Source organism: Balaenoptera musculus, chromosome 16, assembly GCF_009873245.2.
Source record: "Balaenoptera musculus isolate JJ_BM4_2016_0621 chromosome 16, mBalMus1.pri.v3, whole genome shotgun sequence".
NCBI lineage: Eukaryota > Metazoa > Chordata > Mammalia > Artiodactyla > Balaenopteridae > Balaenoptera > Balaenoptera musculus.
Window position 1 is genome coordinate 9,671,689 of NC_045800.1, and position 21,776 is coordinate 9,693,464.

The 21,776-nt window shown below is 45.0% G+C and overlaps 1 protein-coding gene across 14 annotated transcripts in view; it reads right to left on the bottom strand.

Moving 5' to 3' along the window:
- The window catches only part of TACC2 (transforming acidic coiled-coil containing protein 2), a 212,876-nt gene that overhangs the window by 164,027 nt on the left and 27,073 nt on the right, over nt 1–21,776 (bottom strand). For 12 of the 14 annotated variants that reach the window (XM_036828561.1, XM_036828563.1, XM_036828574.1 and 9 more), the window contains 3 exons: nt 14,866–14,944; nt 10,821–10,880; nt 577–689 (listed from right to left, as the gene is read on the bottom strand). In XM_036828561.1, the coding sequence (XP_036684456.1) occupies nt 577–689; nt 10,821–10,880; nt 14,866–14,898 (206 nt within the window). In that variant the 5' untranslated portion in view covers nt 14,899–14,944. The remainder of the gene's footprint in view (nt 1–576; nt 690–10,820; nt 10,881–14,865; nt 14,945–21,776) is intronic. The other 2 variants (XM_036828567.1, XM_036828568.1) reach the window with 2 other exon arrangements.

Genomic DNA, 21,776 nt, shown 5'->3' on the forward strand with positions numbered 1-21,776 from the left:
GATTGGATTCCTTCCCAATAGCCCTGGCGGGGAAATCAGGACCTGACTGCGGGTCAAAACGAGGGACTACTGACCAGTGGGCCGCACCTGCACTGGCCACGTTCCACTGTGGCAGTGTGGCCTTGTTGGTTTCTGAAATTCACACACCAGTCTCCCTGAGACTCAGTGGTTGTTCTCTGAGTCCTCTGTCTCATCCTCCGGTGCCCACCTCGGCTTCCGTGCTAGCATACAGACCCCAACTTAGCCACAGATTAGTCACCCCTGTTAAGCCCCTTGGCAGCCTTGATCTTGTTTATTGTAAGTTCTGACAATGAGGATAAAAGACCTGGCGTGCTGTGGAATGGAAGCCTATCATTACTAATTTCATCCCTGGGCAGGAAAACATTAATTTTCCAATCATGCATCTAGGCAATCACAAAGAGGTCTAGGAACCAGAGCTTGGAGCATCTCACCACCGAGGACCGCATCATGGATTTTAGGGTAAATTTTCCAAAGTAAATAGAGCAAAACAAACTCTGAGCAGGCAGAGAGCTGGCCATGCCTTGGGCTGGATCAGTCCTCCAGACCTGGTCCTACCTGGGCAGATCTCCGCGGTCATTGCTTCTGGGCTTCTCCTCCGGCTTCCTTTCTGCACTCTGACTGTTCCCAGGTTGTTCCACGGATCCTTGACTCCGAGCCAAAGAAGTCCTCTGAGCGACAAGAAGGAGAAATTGGAAAGGAAATCAAACAAGCGTCTTTGAAAACACAGAGACTTTATCAATGGGCCACTGACCACAACATTCCAAGGGCCAGGTTTTTGGTTTGCTTTACCGTCCATCTGAGCACCAACTCTGTGCCAGGTGCTGAGCAAGGCTTTGGGGATACACGGTGGGCAAAGCGACCGTGGCCCCTGCTCCCACCCGATGGAGGAGAAACACAGTAAACCAGAGATTTCCAGCTGAGTAGGTTGACTATTTTAGTAAGAAACTGAGACTAGGATACACATTATACTTTGGGGGTCATCTGCTCCCTGGAGAAAGTGGGATATCGAATCTGAGATCTTAAAGTGTCTCGCCTGGGGCACTGCCTAGATGAAAACACACTTCCTCCCTCTGCCCCATGGTTCTGCACACCAGAATTCAGCTGGAAACCTGAAAAAAAAAAAAATGAAGGAAGAAAATGAGGGACCCTGGGAACCTTAGGGCCCCTCACTGCGGTCCTGACCATTCTGAGAGTTGGTCATCTTTTCTTAAACCCCCGCAATAAGCTCGTCTGCTGTTCAGTTGATTTTTTTAAACCAAGATGCAAACATTTAGAGCACAGTCAAAACTTCAAATCACAGGACAGAAAGAGATGAGATGTTTTTAAAACTCAATTTAAATTGTGCTCATTTAAGTCAGACACAAATACCAGAAATGGGGAAAGGACTTTTAGGAACCCCCAGAAGTATTCCCCAAAGCAGTGGTTGCCTTTTATTTGTCTTCCCAGCAGCGTTCCTGAACCCCCCTCCCTGAAACAACACACACATCTTTCTTTGGGGCCAGATCTGCCTTCTTCTAAAGACCTGTTCCACCCATACCCTCTGTCCCTGAGGTTCCCATGGAAACGCCAATCCTAGCGCTCCACACCCCTGCCTGTCGGGATGCACACAAGACTCAAATTAAGACCAGGTCCTTCCTCAGGACTCCCCAGAGAACACGAGGGACGGAAATCTGGTGGCTGCTTCTGTAGAATATGAATGCAAGGGTCACTGGCAGCCTGTCCCTAGCCATTGTGGAGGAAGGCAGCCTGTAGCAGGAGAGCAGAGCCAGCAGGTAGAGAAAAGCCGAGATGAGATGCTTCCCCGTCTGGTGCATTTCTCTGAACAGCTGACTGCTTGTGTTCACCCAGCTGTGTCCAGAGGGAAAATATAAAAGATGCTTCAGCTCTCAGGGACCCATATATTCCAGTGCTAACAGGAATACCACAATTAGAAAAATCTTCATTCACTTTTGCTGAGACAGAAGGGGGGGAGAATCATAACACAACAATAATAATAGCATCTGTTTACTGAGCATGTACCAGGCACCGGGCCAGGAGCTTTCTATTCAATCTTCACCACAACCTTATGAGGAAGATGCTATTTGTGTCCCTGTTTTAGAGCAGAGGCTTTGAGAGGTTAAGTATTTGGCCAAGATCACACAGCAGTGGAGTCTGGATGGACCTAATTCTCTCTGACCCCAAAGCCAAGGAAAGGCATCTCTATTCTATGCCTTCAATGGAGGCAAACTGGGGTTGATTCCTCACCTAAGGGGGGCCTGCGGACCCCAGGCTGGCTTGATCTCCATGCTGGCTGAACCATTCCCTGTAATGAGGGCCGCTGCCCTGTCCTGTGGGCCTCAGTCTCCTGATCTGTGACTCCAGGACCAACAATCATCCTCTAGGGCAGTATCAAGACAGTACAAACTTCAAATCACGGTAAATTCAAACTCCAAGTGTTCCTGACTCTTCTGAGGAAGGTTCTTTATCTATACAATATTACTACCTTTGGGTTCATGGTTTACAATTTTTACTTTGATAACTCCAGAATCACAGTACAGAGTGAGTGACATTTTCATATCAGGGTCCTGAATTTTTAACATTGTAACCCAATTCCTACTTGTCTAACTGTCATGCAGGCCTCAGCTCCAAACACCTTCCGCAGCCAGGCTTCCCTTTCAATCACCCCGTTATCTGCAAATAATTTAACAGATAAGTCTCCTGCTTTTTATTCCACGATCAAGGTGAAGAAATTCTGGAAAGACACTAACATGTCTCAGCAACAGCTCAGACAGATGCAAACAACAGATGGAATAGGGGGGCAGATCTTTGCTCTGACTAAAGGGGGGAGGGGACCACGTGCTGAATTTCCTCAGGCAAAGGAAGTATAACAAGGGCTCAGATTTGTCTTTGAAGAAGGAAACAGGATAGACCTTTCTCACTTTCCAGGGCCACCTCTCCTCCTAATAAAGAGCTAATCTGCAGTTCTCTCCAGCAAACACGTCCCTGGATGGAGTCAAAATAAAGGCAATAGTACTACCCATGGGAATGGCACGCTGCACTTTGCAAAGTTATTTCACATCCTCTGAGCCTTACAAAATCCCTGTGTGCTAAACAGGCAGGTAAAATAATGTTTTCCATTTTTTCAGATGAGAAACAGAAGGTTAAGTGGCTTGGCCGGGTCTCCGGCCTTGAAGTCCAATACTCTTTCCACAGTAATAATGACACCCAACGCCCACACAGCACATTTTCTGGTATAACAATAGTAGCAAACTTATCACTGTAAACACTTTCTATGTGCCACATACAGGTATCCCCTGCTTTTCATGTTTGCTTTATGTAATTTCTTTATTACAAAAGACCTGTACAAGTTTTCGCTAACCAAAAGAGATCCCAAGAGGATTTTTGCTTTTATGAAAAGAGGCAAAAAGCAAAAACAGCATTCAGTGTTTGTTTTGCAGCAAAGCCGGTATGGAGGCAGCGAGAACCCCCAGCAGCAGCAAGAGGGGCCCCGCCAAGCTCCTTCCCCGGGAACCAGACTCAGCATCACAGCATCAAGTCGCCACAGCTTTCAAATGTGCCTGTGAGCATCTGTGCTTTATTCAATTTATTCTGTGCATCCATTAGCAAGAGCTGTCCTAAGGTAATCGCTTCTTTGCTTTAAGCCATTTCAGCTTACAAAAGGTTTCCTAGGAATGCTCTACTTTCAGATCGCAGATAGCTGGGGAAATCTGTACTATTCTTCTAAGTGTTTAACGTATTTATAAACTCCTTCAATTCTTACAACAATCCTATTTTACTGATAAGATCACAGCACAGAGAGGTTAAGCCACTTGCCCAAAATCACACAGCTTGGAAGTGGTGAAGCCAGGACTTGGACCGAGACGGTTTGGCTCTAGAATCTGTGACCTTGACCCCTCCCTACTTTATGCTGCCTCACCAAGCAGTGGAAATAATTGCCTATGATTCCTGCCATCTTCCTGCCATGCTCAGAGGAACTAAAACAACTGGACATTTATGAACAATGTGATACAGAGGCCTAGAGTCAATGCCTAGAATAGCCCCTGGCACAGAGAGGCATTCCAGAAATACTTGTTGAATGTATGAAAAGTAGATTATTCCCGTTTAGTCTGGTAGCCACTTCTGCAAATCGAGGGAAGCACGCTCAGTCCTTGGAGCTCTTGCTTCTGCCACATTTCCTACAGTGTCTTTGAGTCCACCCCCCCCCCAACCCCTGTCCAGTTTCCCCATCCTAGCAACAGTACTAAGCCCTGTTGTTTACAGGATTCCAAGGGGTCTGTTGTGTCAACAGGTGTCACTACAAATAGCATACATTTCTAAAGTTACCCGTTACACTTCTAAATAGCAGCCTGGAAAAAAAAATTGGCAATCCTCCCCGTGACAAACTGACTTTTCAAATTGCTTCTTCAAATCTTTCCTTTGCTGCCATTGCTTGAGTAAACAAACAGTCTTTCTTTGGCTCAGGAATACTCCAGAGCTCTGGGTTTATTTTAAAGCAATCTTCAAACAGTCGCAGCAACTTTCCAGTCCTGGAAAATACACTTTATCGAGAGCTAAAGTGTTTCCTCACTAAAAAAGAAAAATTCCCCAGACCTTACCTCTTAAATGTGCCCCACCTCTCTAGACCACTGCTTACCGGTCATGCCAATAAAGAGATTTAATTAACATGGTTAGATCAGGCCCAGAGTGTCTTGCCAAGTCGCCCACTCTTGGAATGAGCTTCTTGGGAGCAGTGTGACTGCAGGTGAACGCTGGGAAGTAGACCAAAGGTCATCCCCATGGCACTAGGAGTTGGATTTCAGAAACAACTGCCAGGCTGCCAAACATAGAGGACGAACACATGTTCTGTGCTAGGGCCGGTGGGCTGCCCACCCTCCCTGTCAAGGGAAGGCAAATGCTTAGACCAGTTCTGCTAGATCATCCCAAACATTTCTTCACCTCCCTAGCTCTCCTCACAGGCGCTTTGTCAGGCCAAGAAGGGGGAGGCTCCAAGGTGGAATTTTAGGCTTCCCCAAATGGAACGGTTTCTCATGTAATGTGGTATGATGTGGTAGGAAAAATGAACAAGCTTTGGAGTCAGTGAGAGCTGGGTTTGAAGCCCCACTCTTCCTTTAGAAGATGGAGAAAATAAGAGAATTGAGTTTGCACTGGGATTTGCGTGATGCTGCCTCATGTTTAGGAAGGGCTGAGTCTAGGCTTTAGGTTGACACAGAAGATTTTAAAAGACATGGTATAAGATACTAACTTTAGGGGGAGCTGGCGGAGGAGTAGGGGAATTCTCTGGACTATCCTTGCAACTTTTCTGTAAATCTGAAAATATTCCCAAATAAAAGGTTTAATTAGAATAAAAGAGTCATGGTTCCTACCCTCATGGAACTTACAGTTTAGTGAATGAATGAGAGATAACATTCAATAAACGATATCTACCTTCCCTTCCTCAAAAGCATTGGCATTGAAAGTGGTAGGAATTACCCTCAAAGGACCCAGGAACCTCAAAGATGCCAGAGTTGACATGTTCTGATGTCTGGAGTTTGTGGGGAAAGGAAAACCTTTGAGACTTCAAAACCACTGCTTAATACTAATGTCCTGTATGTATTTAATATTTTAGAAGCAATATGGTTTAAAGAGGGCTGGATAAGTTCAGAAAACCCAAATCATTTCACCTTTTGGAGCCTATTTCTTTTTTTCTTTTTTTTGTTTTTGTTTTTGTTTTCTTTTGGCCGCGCCTCGCAGCTTGCGGGATCTCAGTTCCCTGACCAGGGATCGAACCCAGACCACAGTCGTGAAAGCGCCAAGTCCCAACCACTGGACCGCCAGGGAATTCCCTGGAGCCTATTTCTTTGTCTATAAAATGGGGACCTCAGCCCCTGGCCTGCCTGCCTCAGTGGCCGATACGAGCAATTTGTCAATATGGCAAAGAACTGTCCAAACGGAGCAGTCTCTATTCAAAGAGTAAGGGTTGTCAGGATGGCCTGTAACATCCTGTGATTTCTTTGATTGGATTGCTCTTGAAATGCAGATATAAACCTTAGTTTTTGCTCCTCTAGAATTTTTCTACAACTATTCATTGTCATGCTAAAGCAGCATGAGGCTTGATTCAAGAATAAGGGTGCAGGAAGAGGGAGGGGATATGGGGATATATGTACACATACAGCTGATTCACTTTGTTATACAGCAGAAACTAACACGACACTGTAACGCAATTATACTCCAATAAAGATGTTAAAAAAATAAAAAAGAAGAAGGGTGCAGGAAGCTAGGTGTCGTGGTTCAAAGCCAAGCTTTAGTGTTTATTCAGCCATAAGCCTTCGAGTGTCATATCTGGAAAATGGGGGATCATATTTACAAGGTTGATTTGAAGGTTAAATAAAATAATCCATGTGAAGCACAAAGCACAAGACTAGATCATAGTGGACACTCACATATTCTAGTTATTACGATTATACAGAAGAAACCGATTCAAAACTCATTAACCAAGAGCCCCAGTGCCCATCTCAGCTTAAAGCTAAAATAGTTAATCAGATTCTTCAGAAGATGCGTCCGGCCAGACACGGAGCCACGCGGTTCACAAACTTCGATAATCAGTCCAGCGAAAATTAGCATCAGCCCTCTGGGCTGCGCCATCAGACGTCATAATAAAGGAGCTCTCCCCACTGTTATCAGCACTGAGTTCATGCTGTTTAATTGTCTTTGTTCAATTTCCTTCTCGTTAAACACAGTTAAATCATCCCAGGTGCCCACCTACTGCCTGTAGAATATTAGAGGATGCTGTTTCTGCCGGCGCTGGTCTAAGGCTGTCGTAATGTTGAGTTCCTTGGGTTCCTCAGGAAACAGAGAAACTACCTCCGAGCTGAACTTGGGACCCCAAGCATTTGTAGAGTTAAACAACCTATGCACATATTTAGGGGACGTTTATCTAGAAGCAAAATGAAGTCACACAGTGCCTAAGGTTTTCTACAGACCTCAGCCTGCAGAAACATGCCCAGGGATGGCTCACACAGAACAGATTCTCCCGTCTTCCTGGTCCTCTGTCCCTTGGATGTCAGAGAAGTCCACAGTCTGAAACCACAGTGCTGAGGTCACCTTCAGGAACGAACCTCAGGCCCAGCTGCCTCTTTAACACTGAGGCAGAACCACAAAGACCTGCCCTGATGAGGTCCGGGCTGGAGGAGGCGTGCCCAGTGACCTGCCCTCAACCTTCCTGACCCCTCTTGTTTCCTGCTCGTCCTTCAGCTCCCCCAGAGCGCCTTCTCGGACACCCAGTGCCACGTCAGGTGTCTTTGCATCTGTTTTCTTGCTTCACAGCATTGACCACACTTTCAATAGTTGAAAATCCTTTTTTTTTTTCCCCCATGGGACTCAAACTACAGAAACGTCCAGACAATGGAATTGCTTTAAAAGAGTTTTTTCAATGATCATGGATTTTTAAGTCAGGCCATTATAGTAATAGGATTGACTGTCTTTCTTTCCCTCTCCACACTGTCAGAGCCGTAAACGGGTATCATGACAGCCCAATGGCCAAGAGGAAGTTCAGAGGTGGTAAAGCAGCCACCAAAGGATGGGCGTTGCCCTCGTGCACTGGAATCCATGCGCTCAGAGCTCAGGTGCCCTCCGGAGGGCTACCCAGAACCGAGCACTCAGGAAAGAACACTGAACCACTGTCACGCCCACTTTCAGGAGCTGGGGATGTGGGCTGACATGGCCCTTATTTCACCATAAATCCTTCCATGCAAGTCACGATGCATGCAACCCCAGAAAGGGCTCATGAAACCTCTCATTACTATGTCACCTCCACCTCTGTTCCAAAGAGGACACACAAGCTAGGACCCTGACACTCCCGGAGACAGCTCAGGCTCCCCTTGGCTCAGTGTTAGTCTACTGACCTCTCACTGGACTGTGCCCTCCCATGCCCAAGCCAGTCACCCTCCACAGCCTTGGTTACACATAGGACTTTCTTCTCATTTGCAGCCAACATATCTGATGCCTTCAGGAAGAGAAGTCACCAGGAAGGAAAGGCCTGGGGCTTGGCTGTGAGTCACAGCTGTGCATTCTAGTAAGTGAGGCTGCTCTGTGCTGCCTGAGAGCAGCCTGCCTGCCAGGAGACCTCAGTGAGTCAGTCAGTGGAGGGAAGGAGCAGGAGTAACAAGTAGGACCCAGCATGCAGCAACAGGCATCCACGAGGGGGTGGGTCTGAGGTCAAAAGGCCTCAGTCGCTAAGGAACCTTCAATAAATGGATGGAGTTGGTCCAGCCTGTGTGTGTGAATTTCCCCCTCAATGACTCCTCTTCCCTTGGCAGTACAGACAAGAAACCAAGGCCACACTACTAAATTTCAGAGTTTAAATAGAGTTTGTGCTGATGAAAATAGAAATAACTGTGACTTGTCAGCAGGATCCAGATACTAGACTATTGTGGTGTTATTACACTTGACTTCTTAAGATAAAATTGGTCATTAATTAATTCGACAAATCAGTTGCTGCCAAAAAATTTCAAAAGCAAAAATCATTAAGCTAATTTGCTGGCCCACTGCCAAGAGACTATGAAGAGAGGTCCTACCATGCCTCGTACCCTGGCTTCAGGGTCCAGTCTCCCGAAGTACCTGTTATCCCCCCAACTCCCATGCTTAGTACACCCCCATCCTCATCTGACCTCATTTCCACCCCCGCACACATGCACCCCTTTCTCTGCACCCTTATCAGCCATCAGAAGGGAGCTCCCTCAACTCCTCCTCCTCCACCCTCTCGATTCTGAGGTGTATCTGCTTCTGTCTTCCCTCCCCCAGTCCACAGTGGTGGAAATGTCTCTCCTCTAAGCCCACTTCTGCTCCAATCCCATTCCCTCGCAAACGTGCAAGGTCAGCCTTCCTTCAGTTGACCCTTCTCTCATCTGTCTTCCAATGATTCCCTGCCTCTCTCCCTCAAGCTTATCACCATGCAGGCATCTAGTATCTTCAGTCTTTAATTAAAGCTTCCATGCAACTGTCTCCACTAGCTACTGTCCCAATATTCTATTCCCTTTCTTAGGAAAACTTCTTGGATGATCTACACACCTCTTTCTACTTCCTTATCTCCATTTCCCTCATCATTCCTTCCCCATGCAACCTGCATCACTGTTATTCCACCACAACTGTGTTTGTCAGGGGCCGGCAGGGCAATATGAAGTTTTCCTGGTCACCAAAGGCTGCCATATTGTCAAATCGATGGACAGGTGTCTGCTCCTTATTTCCCAGGAGCATCTGATGCCACTGTACACTCTCTGTTTCTTGATACTCTCATCATCTCTTAGGTCCCTCATTTTTTTTGTCTTCAGCCAGCTCCAACTCCTTCAAAGATTTTCCCGCACTTCCCCCGGGCTTAGGTCTAAATGTTGGAGCATCTCAGGAATTAGTCCTGGGTCCCCTTTTCCAACTCTCTTACTCTCTCCCAGGTAGTCTCATCCAGTCACATGGGTTTAAATACCTGTGCTGATGACTCAAATATACATCTCAAGTCCCATCTCTTGTGTATCTAAATACCTATTAGATCTCTTCATTGCAGCTCCCAATAGGCATTCAGATTTTATGACCAAACCAGAACCTTTGATTCTCTCCCTTCCCCCTAAATTTTCCCCTCCTCCAATCCTCCCCATCTCAGGAAATGACATTCCCATCTACTCAATGGCTCAGGCCCAACACCTAGGGTTCATTCTTGAGTCTGCTCTCTTCCTTACCACCAAATTCAATCCATCATTAAGCCTTTTCTCTCTGCCTTCAAAATATATTCCCAATCCAGGAACCCCCTTCCCTGCCACCTCATTCCAAGCCATAATCATCTATCTTTTGACTTCTAAATAGCGTCTTAACTAACGTCCCTCCTCTACTTCTGCCCTCTGCCCCCTAAAGACCATTCTCGACAGAGCAATCACAACCCTCTCAGTTCATGTCATTCCTCTGCTGAAAACTCTCCGGAGCAGTTCCTCAGAGTAATCTGAGAAGCTGGCTTCTGGGCTATAGTCCTCAGTTTAGCTCAAATAAAACTCTTTTCTATTCTTATTATTGATTGTTTTGATTATTTTCATCAACAGCACCAAGCAGACCTTCTGGCAGCCACCCTTGGGGTGGAGCTGCTCTTTCCTTAAGGCGAGGAACACATCACGTGGGTGACTAACACTCCTCCTCCTCCTGGGTGTGCCAGGATTTCACCGCAAGTCACATTTTATTGCCTCACACTGACCACACCCACAGCACACACCAACCTTGACGTTGTCTCCAGGAAACATCTCCATGAAAGGCATGCATAGCTCCCAATTTGCCCTCCTCTCCAGTCGACAGCAAACACTTTGAGCAGGGCTAAAACTAGGGGACTCAGCCAGCTGCGTTATGCACAACGACACTGGCGGAGCTTGGGAAATCAATCTTCCTTACAACAAATCAGTTTTGCCCACTGGTAGCGAAGGGGGGCCACCATCCCATGCTCAGCTTCCGTCCAGGACAAAGGAAATCAAAGTAGAAATGTTTGGAAAGGTAAGTATTAGCAGCTGCGTTACCTTGAGAACATAAGCCTTATTCAGCATCTCAAAGCATATCAACCGAGCCAGGTCTTGGGTAGACACACCAAAATGTTAGTTTTAAAAATCCAAACATATATTGCAGATTTCTACTGTGTTTTATCACTTATTTGAGGTGGGTGGGAGGAGGCAATGGGAGAAGGAGGAAGAGGAGAAAAACTAAAAAGGCAAACGAACACACCACGCCAAAAGTCTGCAACCATCTAGAAGTTAGGAAGGGGGCTGACAGCAAGCCACGCAGAGCACGTCTCCCAGTACCTGCAGAGGTTCAGGGTTTGGAGGCCAAAGGATGATGTTATTCAAGCCGGAGTCCTCTTGCTGAAAGCAAAGTGTCTTGCTGTTAGGACAGGCCACAGTGAACTGTATCCCCCCAAGAACCAGAGCGAGAGCCTAACCTGCTGGGGGTGCTCCTACCTCCCCCACAGCTACCCAGGGGAAATCAGACAACAGAGGGAGAGGAACCTGAAGCCCGAGGGTGTATGAAGGAGGCAAGGGCCAGGACTAGGCAGACTTGTCTCTCATCCTTTGCACCAGTGACATGGCTGGTTCTCAATGCCTGGTCCTTAATCTGTGAACAGAGGTTCATTCAGACCTGCATCTTTCCTTCCAAGAGTTCACTTGTAGGCAGGTTGCAGGCACCTCCAAGTGCATCTTCACAGAGAAAAAGCTTCTGAGAGAGAGGACTGGGAAGTGTGGGTGGGATGGGGGAGGGGGTGGAGGCAGAGAAAATAGTTTGCAGGTGTCTGCAGTGACCCAGGTGTGAGGTAATAGGGTTGTGACAATGGGGATGTGGAGGAAAAAAGCTGTAAGAAAAAACTTCATGGATATATGCTACATTTTTGTCTTTCGAGAAAGTGCTCTAAAGCCATACTGATGGGACCGTCATCACCCAGGGCCCACCTTGCCCCTACAGTTATGGGGACGTGGCTCAGGCTGGCTAATCAAAGTGTCTCACATTTGGGGACACAGTGATTGATTCAAGAGAGGGCACGTGACAGATCAGGGCCCATCAGATTCCTTAGAGAGAGCTAATCAGAGGCCGGACCATTAGCTGGAAGAAGCGTGGAGCTGCCTGTGGGGCTGGGGGCACCTCCCTAAGGACTAGGACATCATGGTAGGAAAGCAGAGCAAGATCCAGGGAGGAGAGATCTCCAGCGTCATCTTTTGACCCTCAGTAACTTACTACAGCTAAACCCTCTCTGTGGACTTCTCAATTCTATAAACCAAAGAAGCCCCTTCTCTGCTTGTGGCCATTGGAGATGGGCTTCTGTCTCTCACAACTGAAAACAGTCCTGATTAAACAGAAATTTAGAAAGCTAAACGGCCAGTCCATTAATCAATCAATCAATCATAGAGTGATTTATTAAATATGGAGAATGGGAATGGGTGGAGTTAGAGGTGACCCCCAGGTTTCTGTCTTGAATGGTAGGATAGGGCATGGTACCCAAGAGGGGGAATACAGAAGGGGAGGATCAGCTGAGCTCAGGTTTGAAGAGCTCAGGGTGACTGCGGGTCATCTAGGCAGAGATATCCAGGAGACAGTGGAAAGACAGGTTTGGAGCCTCAGCCCCGTGGGGGACCCTGAGTCCTACAGCCAAACGTACTTGCGCTTCATTTCCATTTGTTTCTCCAAGGAAGGCAAACTTTGTTCTGATTCCGGAATCCTAAAGGCACCCCCGTGATGCCCCACTGGGTCATGTTTGGCTGAGGCTGGAGATGTGAAAAATTGTGGTGCCAGGAAAACCTCTCCTGTCTGCTCCAGGAGTCGGGGGACTGGGGAGGGAGGCTAGGGTTGGGAGCTGGCAGGAGATGAGAAATGGGGGTAAAGTATAGTAGGGTGAGAGTTTTTAAATCTTTAAGTATTTTTACCTTTCTAATCAGTAAAGATCTGAGACACTAAAATATTCATTGCTTGGAAGGATATAGTGAGATGGGCTCTCATATCCTGATGAGAGACATATAAATTGTCATCACCTTTCTGGAAGGCATTTCATATATAGATATAACTATAGATATAGATACATAGCAAGAGCCTTTCAAAAATACTTACCCTCCATTTGATGTGCCAATTCCATTTCTGTGCATCTATCCTAAATAAACCAGCCTTCAATTCTGGACAGTGCAGTTTAGTATAGGTAATGGAGAGAAAATATAACCTACTTTATTGTCTGTATTCAGGTAGGAGTTCTCAGCTTAGGGAAGATACAAAAAGCACTATCTATAAAAAGAAAAACTGATATATTGTACCTGGTAGAAACTTTTCTGTAAAAGACCCTGTTAAGAGGATGAAAAGACAAGCTACCAATGGGAGAAAATACTTGCAAACCACAATTTGACAAAGGATTATTATCTAGACTATATAAAAACTCTCAAGATCAACAGTAAGAAAAATCCAGTTAGAAAATGAGCAAAAGACATGCACAGATATTTCACCAAAACGAATATACAGATGGCAATAAGCATGTGAAAGATATTCAACATCATCAGTCATCAGGGAAATGCAAACTAAAACCATAATGAGATATCACAACACACACATCAGAACGGCAACACCAAATAGTGACAGTACCAAATGATGGCCAGAATGCAGAGAAACTGGATCCCTCATACACTGCTGGTGGGAATGTAAAATGGTACAGGGATTCTAGCAAACAGTTTGGTAGTTCCTTATAAAACTACACATGCCACTACCATATGATCCAGCAACTGCACTCTTGGGCTTTACGTCAGAGAAATGAAAACTTATGTTCACAAAAAACCCTGTACACAAATGTCCGTAACAGTTTTATTTGTAATAGCCCCAAACTGGAAACAACCCAGATGTCCTTCACTAAGTGAATGGTTCAATGAACTGTAGTACATCTATGCTGGGGAACACTACTCAGCAATAGAAAAGAATGAACTATTGACACATGCAACAATCTGGATGAATCTCGAGGAAATCATGCTGAGTGAGAAAAGCCAATTCCAGAAGGTCACCTACTGTATGATTCCATTTATATAACATGGTATAACATTCTCTATCTCATCTCTATGGAGATAGAGAATGAATTAGAAATTGCCAGGGGTTATGAACGGGGCACCGGAGGGAGGTGGGTGTGGCTATAAGGGCAACAAAAGGAATACTGTCTCTGGAAACGTTCTGTATCTTGACTGCGTCAATGTCAGTATCTGGGTTGTGATTTTGTACTCTAGTTTTGCAAAATGTTGCCCCTGGGGGAAACTAGGTAAAGGGTACGTGGGATCTCTCTGTATTACTTCTTCCAACAACATGCCAATCTAACCATTATCTCAACATAAAAAGTTTAATTTTAAAAACTTTAAGATTTTTGGGAAAAAAAATCTGGGTTTCTGACTTCTCTCGAGGAAATGGAAAGGTCTTGTAACACTGGACCCACATTTCTACTTGGCAGCCATCAGCTGGTGTTGATGTGGCTGCTTCCTTTAGACAGCTGGACCGGACCCCTCTGTGTGCCACAGTTCCCACCTCTCCCTATAGTTTCCCACCCACATGTTTAACACAATTACTGTTTCCTGTCTGCCTCTAAAGATTGGAGTTTGCCATCTTTTCTTTTGATGATTCCTGTTTTCCTGCGGGAGGAAAGAAGATTGTGGGGAAGAAAAAAGCAGAGGGAAAAGGAATTGCCTTAGGCTGGCTTTAGGTCGAATTTTCTCATTCAGAGAACTCAATACCATTAATCCAAAATTTCCACTGTGTATCAGATCGATGGGAAAGTGTTTCCCTAATTTTGTTCACCGGCGCATTGAATTACGACTCTCAAACTTAAAATGGATAACTATAAAATTTGAATTTACTTGAATATCCCAGTATTACACACAATCCAGCAAAGCCTATGCCTCAATTGTGAAAACCTTACCTAACATGGAAATGATAGTTCACATTTAATCTGCTCGACATTTATAGATTTTTAAAACCATTTCTTCAGGCCCATGACTTTTTTGGGGGGGAGGGGTATGTATCCATGTAGGTAAGTAGATGGGGAGGGGGCCACAATCCAGGAAAAAAATGCGCCAAACTCTCATATGTCAATTTCAAAAGCATAGGACAAGAATTAAAACTAGTTTTTATATCGTTTATAAAATTAGGGCTAGACTTAATATGAGAATTCTGAAAATGGAATGAAAAATGCCTACATGGATACGAATATGCCCACATGTATCTAGCCACACTCTGAGTTTTAGTTCATTCCTTCCTGGGCAGAGAGGAGATGCTGAAAAAAAAGTCTAGTCAATGTCACTCAAGAGACCCGTGTAGGTCAAGGGGAAGCCCCGTGACACCCACCTGGTTGCCCGAGGTGCTGTTCTCGTTGCCCATGGTGATTCAGGGTGCCCAGCGTCCCTTCGGATTTGATCAGCGGTGACTGGAAGAAACAAAAGGGTATATACATCTGTAGAATTGAAGAGGATCTGAGGATTTTTCCGCCTGCTCATTTCCCCAATCTCAAAAGCCAGATGATGGGAAGTGTTTATCTCTGCAGTCGCAACATGGAAAATTGCTTTTGAAGGGTTTTCCTGTGCGACGTGCCACCCAGCAGTACAGGCTGGTGTTTTATTCCCACCTCGGGTTGGCAGACACTTCTGTAAGACGAGTTTGTTACTGAGCCTCTGACCTAACGCCAATGTACACGTATACGTATACATACAAAGGGAGTGACAAAAGGGGCCCGTTTGCCAAGGAGAGCTTGAGGAGCACTGCTGTTGGAGTGTTTTCTGTTTCTAATTGTGTTCGGTTTGGAAATCCAGAGTGCGGCTGGCTTCCCACTGTCGAGGACAGCAGAGCTGGGTGTCCAATGTCAGGAGGCGTGAAATCCACTGCTCTTCAAAAACATGTGGTTTTCATATTTTTTTCTCTAAACACTTGTTTCATCAAATCAGTTTCACTTCTGCACATATTTCGATGAAGGCAGCATGTTTTCCTTGCTGAGGAAAATGCGTAGTTGTAGCCAGACAAGGAATAAATAATCATGTAAAGCGGCTTTTGCTGTCTGGACACCCAGAGTCATTTCATCGGGCTTACTTAGTGACGTTGTTTATTAATCGTCATCATAATGAGGATGCTTCCCACACAGCCCACAGAGAAACCCAGGACATCTGCTGACATCGCCAACAGAGTTCCACAAGACCCCATAGCATAAGCAGGATCAGGCCTATTTGTTCACTTGTTCTAGGTGGAGAAACTAAGTTACAGAAAGCTTTGAAAATCACAGACTTTTCAGGGACTTCCCTGGCAGTCCAGGGGTTAAGACTCTGCACTTCCAATGTAGGGGGCACAGGTTCCATCCCTGGTCAGGGAACTAATATTCCCGCATGCCGCACAGCGTGGCCAAAAAATAAAATAAATAAATAAAATAATAGACTTTTCAGTACAAGCACCCCTATGTTCACAGCAGCGCTATTCACAATAGCCAAGACATGGAAGCTACCTAAACATCCATCGACAGATGAATGGATAAAGAAGATGTGATACGTATACACAGTGGAATACTACTCAGCCATAAAAAAGAACAAAATAATGCCATGTGCAGCAACATGGATGCAACTAGAGATGATCATACTAAGTAAAGTAAGTCAGAAAAAGACAAATACCATATGATATCACTTATATGTGGAATCTAAAATATGCCACAGATGAACCCATCTATGAAACAGACACAGAATCATGGACATAGAGAACAGACTGGTGGTTGCCAAGGGGGAGGGGGTTGGGGGAGGGATGGAGTGGGAAGATGAGGTGAGCAGATATAAGCTATTATATAGAGAGTGGATAAACAACAAGGCCCTGCTGTATAGCACAGAGAACTATATTCAGTATCCTATGATAAACTGTAATGGAAAAGCATATTTTAAAAAAGAATATATATAGATAGATAGATAGATAGATAGATATCTGTATAACTGAAGCACTTTGCTGTACAGCAGTAATTACCACAACATTGTAAATCAACTATACTTCAATAAATAAATAAATAAATAAAATAAATTACAGACTTTTCGAGCTGGAGCCTTAGAGATTACCAGTCTAATCCGGTGGGGAAACTGAGGCTGCAGAGAAAGCCAGGGATTTGCCAGAGACCCAGTTTGGGGAGGCCAGAGCTGGAAACAGAACCCAGTCTCCTGCCTTCTGATTCGAGATTTCTTCCCAGCAGGATGGCTGTCATCATAGCATTTCCTCAGAAAACCTCAGTGATGGACTTACTCACAATAAAACGTGTCCATTGATTTGCTTAGCCATTCAACCAAAACTGAGTGAGTAGCTACCATGTACTATGTGTAATCAACAGTCACGGGAAAATAAAATATAAGTATTTTGAACGGGCCTAATTAAAATGCTCCCAAACTGAGAAAATTATGAGTGATGTCACTGTAGTGATCAATTCTCTCCCTCCTAACCCTTTAATCAAAAAGTTGCAATTGCCAATGGAACAGGATAGAAAGCCCAGAGATAAACCCACGCACGTATGGTCACCTTATCTTTGATAAAGGAGGCAAGCATATACAGTGGAGAAAAGGCAGCCTCTTCAATAAGTGGTGCTGGGAAAACTGGACAGGCACATGCAAAAGTATGAAATTAGAACACTCCCTGACACCACACACAAAAATAAACTCAAAATGGATTAAAGACCTAAATGTAAGGCCAGACACTAACAAACTCTTAGAGGAAAACATAGGCAGAACACTCTATGACATAAATCACAGCAAGATCCTTTTTGACCCAGCCCCTAGAGAAATGAAAATAAAACCGAAAATAAACAAATGGGATCTAATGAAACTTAAAAGCTTTTGCACAGCAAAGGAAACCATAAGCAAGACCAAAAGACAACCCTCAGAATGGGAGAAAATATTTGCAAATGAAGCAACTGACAAAGGATTAATCTCCAAAATTTACAAGCAGCTCATTAAACTCAATAACAAAAAAACAAACAACCCAATCCAAAAATGGGCAGAAGACCTAAATAGACATTTCTCCAAAGAAGATATACAGATTGCCAACAAACACATGAAAGAACGCTCAACATCATTAATCATTAGAGAAATGCAAATCAAAACTACAATGAGGTATCATCGCACACCGGTCAGAATGGCCATCATCAAAAAATCTAGAAACAATAAATGCTGGAGAGGGTGTGGAGAAAAGGGAACACTCTTGCACTGTTGGTGGGAATGTAAATTGATACAGCCACTATGGAGAACAGTATGGAGGTTCCTTAAAAAATTAAAAATAGAACTACCATACGACCCAGCGATCCCACTACTGGGCATATACCCTGAGAAAACCATAATTCAAAAAGAGTCATGTACCAAAATGTTCATTGCAGTTCTATTTACAATAGCCAGGACATGGAAGCAACCTAAGTGTCCATCATCGGATGAATGGATAAAGAAGATGTGGCACATATATACAATGGAATATTACTCAGCCATAAAAAGAAACGAAATGGAGTTATTTGTAGTGAGGTGGATGGAGTTAGAGTCTGTCATACAGAGTGAAGTAAGTCAGAAAGAGAAAAACAAATACTGTATGCTAACACATATATATGGAATCTAAGAAGAAAAAAAAAAGGGTCATGAAGAACCTAGTGGCAAGACGGGAATAAAGACACAGACCTACTAGAGAATGGACTTGAGGATATGGGGAGGGGGAGGGGTAAGATGTGACAAAGTGAGAGTGTGGCATGGACATATATACACTACCAAACGTAAAATAGATAGCTAGTGGGAAGCAGCCGCATAGCACAGGGAGATCAGCTCTGTGTTTTGTGACCACCTAGAGAGGTGGGATAGGCAGGGTGGGAGGGAGGGAGATGCAAGAGGGAAGAGATATGGGAACATATGTATATGTATAACTGATTCACTTTGTTATAAAGCAGAAACTAACACACCATTGTAAAACAATTATACTCCAATAAAGATGTTAAAAAAAAAAAGTTGCAATTGCTCAGTCCTTTCTGCCATTTGCTGTTTATAAGATGGCCAAAAAAAAAAAAAGGAATCATATACTCACTTACAGAATGTAAAAATTTTCATTTATTTAAAATCAGTCACTTCAGTTTATTTTTTCTGTTCATTTGCAAAATTATGCCTTAGGAAATAATGTTGAGTGTTACAATCATTGTGCCCTTATCCATTATCATAACTTCCTCGTACCTGCCAGGCTGAACCACATGCGGCTGGAATTACACGTGATTCGATGTAACATTAATTTTTGAAACTCATTCACCAAATAAAATTCAATAATTTTCTTAAGAATCAGAACACTTGAGCTAGATTTTTAAACTGGCTTTTAAAACTACTTCTGGCTCAGTGTAAATTTCAAAACCCCCGAGGGAAGGCCTGGTTGCATTCAAAACTCTCTCCTGGTGACCTTTAGAACTGCCCTCCTCCGGCTTCCTCAAGACCAGAGAGGAAGTACCGCTCTGTACGACTCTGCTGTCTACTTACAGTCAGGGACGGTCTGTGACTTTGGAGGCCAAGGCCCCTGAAAAGTCTGCGTGTCAGCAACTTGACTCTCTCCTCCACCATTCAGAAGCGAGCAAGGTCTAAGCAGAGGCCCAGACCCACCTCAACCAGTTGGGCAAACAGCCCAAACAGTCTCCACCCACGACACTGACACAAACCAGCTGCACATCATACCTGGGCAGAGCCAGATCAGAGCCGCAGTGAATACACAAACGTGCAATCAGCATTTCCCAGCCCATTGAGGCCAGGGCCTTTCATGCAGAGGATTTTCCTGTTAGTACATTAGCAGGGCTCCTTTCAGAAAAGGCTTATCCAAACTAAAACTGGCCCCTGTCATCTGATTGGCCGCACCTAGGGGAGCAGGACTGTCCTGCTCCCGGAGCAGGGGTGCCATGAGTCACTCGCTTGCCCTTATGCTTTAGAGACAAACTTTTCTTTCTAGAGAGGAGGAAAAACCTTCAAGGGCTTCCTGTTTGCACCTGGGAAAATTCTGCCGTAAATAACACAGAAAGACAAAGAAAACTTGTGGAAACATGATGACGCAGCAGTCTGGCACCTGTTTATGGTGTGGTGTGTGCAGAATGTACTTACCCAGGCGTGGCTTGTGTTTCAACAAGTGAAGTTGTGCAAAGCAGCAGGCTTGCCCAGGTCGCTGGTAGGCAGACCTGCCCACCCAGGGTGGAGGGGGCCCTGCGGCTCTCAGGCGGGACTGAAGAAAGGCAGCCACCAAAGACCACTCTGTTCGCAGCCTCCTTCCCCTCTGGATTCCAGTCGTTAACAATTAGCCACTCTTTTGCATGAATGCAGTCAATTTCAATATATATACATATATTTTTTGTAGTGGCAGAGACTTTCGTTCATTCTGCAGAAGCTCCTTACACCTGCCACACGGTGCAACCCCTCCAGGGAAAAAAGTTAGCACTTCATCAAAGGTTTCTTGGAGACCAGATGTCCTACCAAGCTCAGAGGAGTGTCCGGAGCTCCTTGGAGGGGAAAGTTGGATGTGGAGGGGGATCTCAGTGCCCCACTTCTAGTTCAAACAGAGCAGAAGTGTGTATGTTTCGGCAGACAACGGATAAGCAAATTGTGATCTATCCATACAGTGGAATATTATTCAGCCATAAAAAGGAGTGAGATTCTGAGACATACTACAACTTGGATGAACCTTGAAAATATGTTAAGTGAAAGAAGCCAGACACAAAAGGTCACATACTGTGTGATTCTATTGACATGAAATGTCCAGAATAGGTAAATCCAGAGAGACAGATACCAGTATTGTGAATGTATCAAATGCCACTTAATTACTCACTTTAAAATGGTTAATTTTGTGTTATGTGAGTTTCAACTCAATTTTTAAAAGTGAGTATGTTTCATATCTTGAGATTCTGCATAAGATATTGTTTGAAAAAATAAATCTACTGGGGGGAAAAAGCTTGAAAAAGACTGCTTTTGTGTTTATTAACACTAGATTTCCATAAAATTGAAGATTAAAGGGATGAGAAACAAGAAACTTTGCCTACCCTCGCCCCCTTCCCTCCCCCCCATCACAAAATCAAAAGGGAATTTTTCTAGGGAAGAGAATCTTTTCAAACAAAATATCTTGGATGAGCCAGATGGGAATGAAGAAAGGTCCCAAGCAAGTCTTCAACAGGGGAGCAAACATAGCAAAAAACCCTGACAAAGAGAACGAGAGAGTCGGGGGCTCACTCCCAAGGAGAGAGGCGAAGGAGGGAGAGAGGATGGCCAAGCAAAATGGCAGAGTCCCGTAAGGGTAAGGACTTTGAAGGTGGGGAATGTTCAGTGTTCAGTTTTCGGTTGTGTACATTTCAGCAATGAAATGCCCTCCAGGGACCACTCCCCCAGGCAGCTCTGCAGCCTCGCCTGTTGCTGCCACCACTGGCCCCTGGACCACCACTACCACGGCTGCTGGACACTGAGCACCGTCGCTGACACCTGTCTCATCACTCACTGCTGTCCTGGACACCACGGGCACCAGAGGCTGCCACTGCCGCTGGGGAAGAGAGTGAATGAATACACAGACTTTTCAGCTTCCACCCCAGGAGCTAGTGCTCTGTCTCTTATAATGATAGAGTTGCCAGGCACAGGGGACAGGCCCAGAGGCCGGGCACCACGGAATCCAGAATGTCCATACTTCTTAGTCAAGACCCCCTTTCCTGGAGGCACTCCTCTGACGGGACCCCAACAGCAGTCTTACCACTGTCTACATGTGTTCGCGGCCGATCGGCTTCGTTCTCTTCATGCTGTTTTCTTCCAAGCTGGACATCCAGCAAGTGACCAGGTTTCCACTTCCCGCCACAGATGGCTAAACGCACGTGTATGTGAATTCCTTCATCTGTCTCTGGGACAAGCTCCCCTTGGAGGGAGGATAGGGTCGTGACCGCTGCCCTGTGAACGCCAACTCCACCACCCACCTGATGTATACACTTTAGCAAATCGTTTAACTTCTCTGTGCTCAGTTTTGCCATCTCTAAAATAGGAATCAGGGACTTCCCTAGTGGCCCAGTGGTCAAGACCCTGCACTTCCAAAGCAGGGGTTCCAATCCTGGTTGGGGAACTAAGATCCCACATGCTGCGAGATGCAGCCAAAAAATAAATAAGTAAAATAACATGGGAATCATAACAATACGTACATCATGTGACTGTGGTGAGATAATTTCCATAAAGCTCTTGCAGTAGATTAAGCACTAGATAAATTGTTGGCTATTATATTACTAC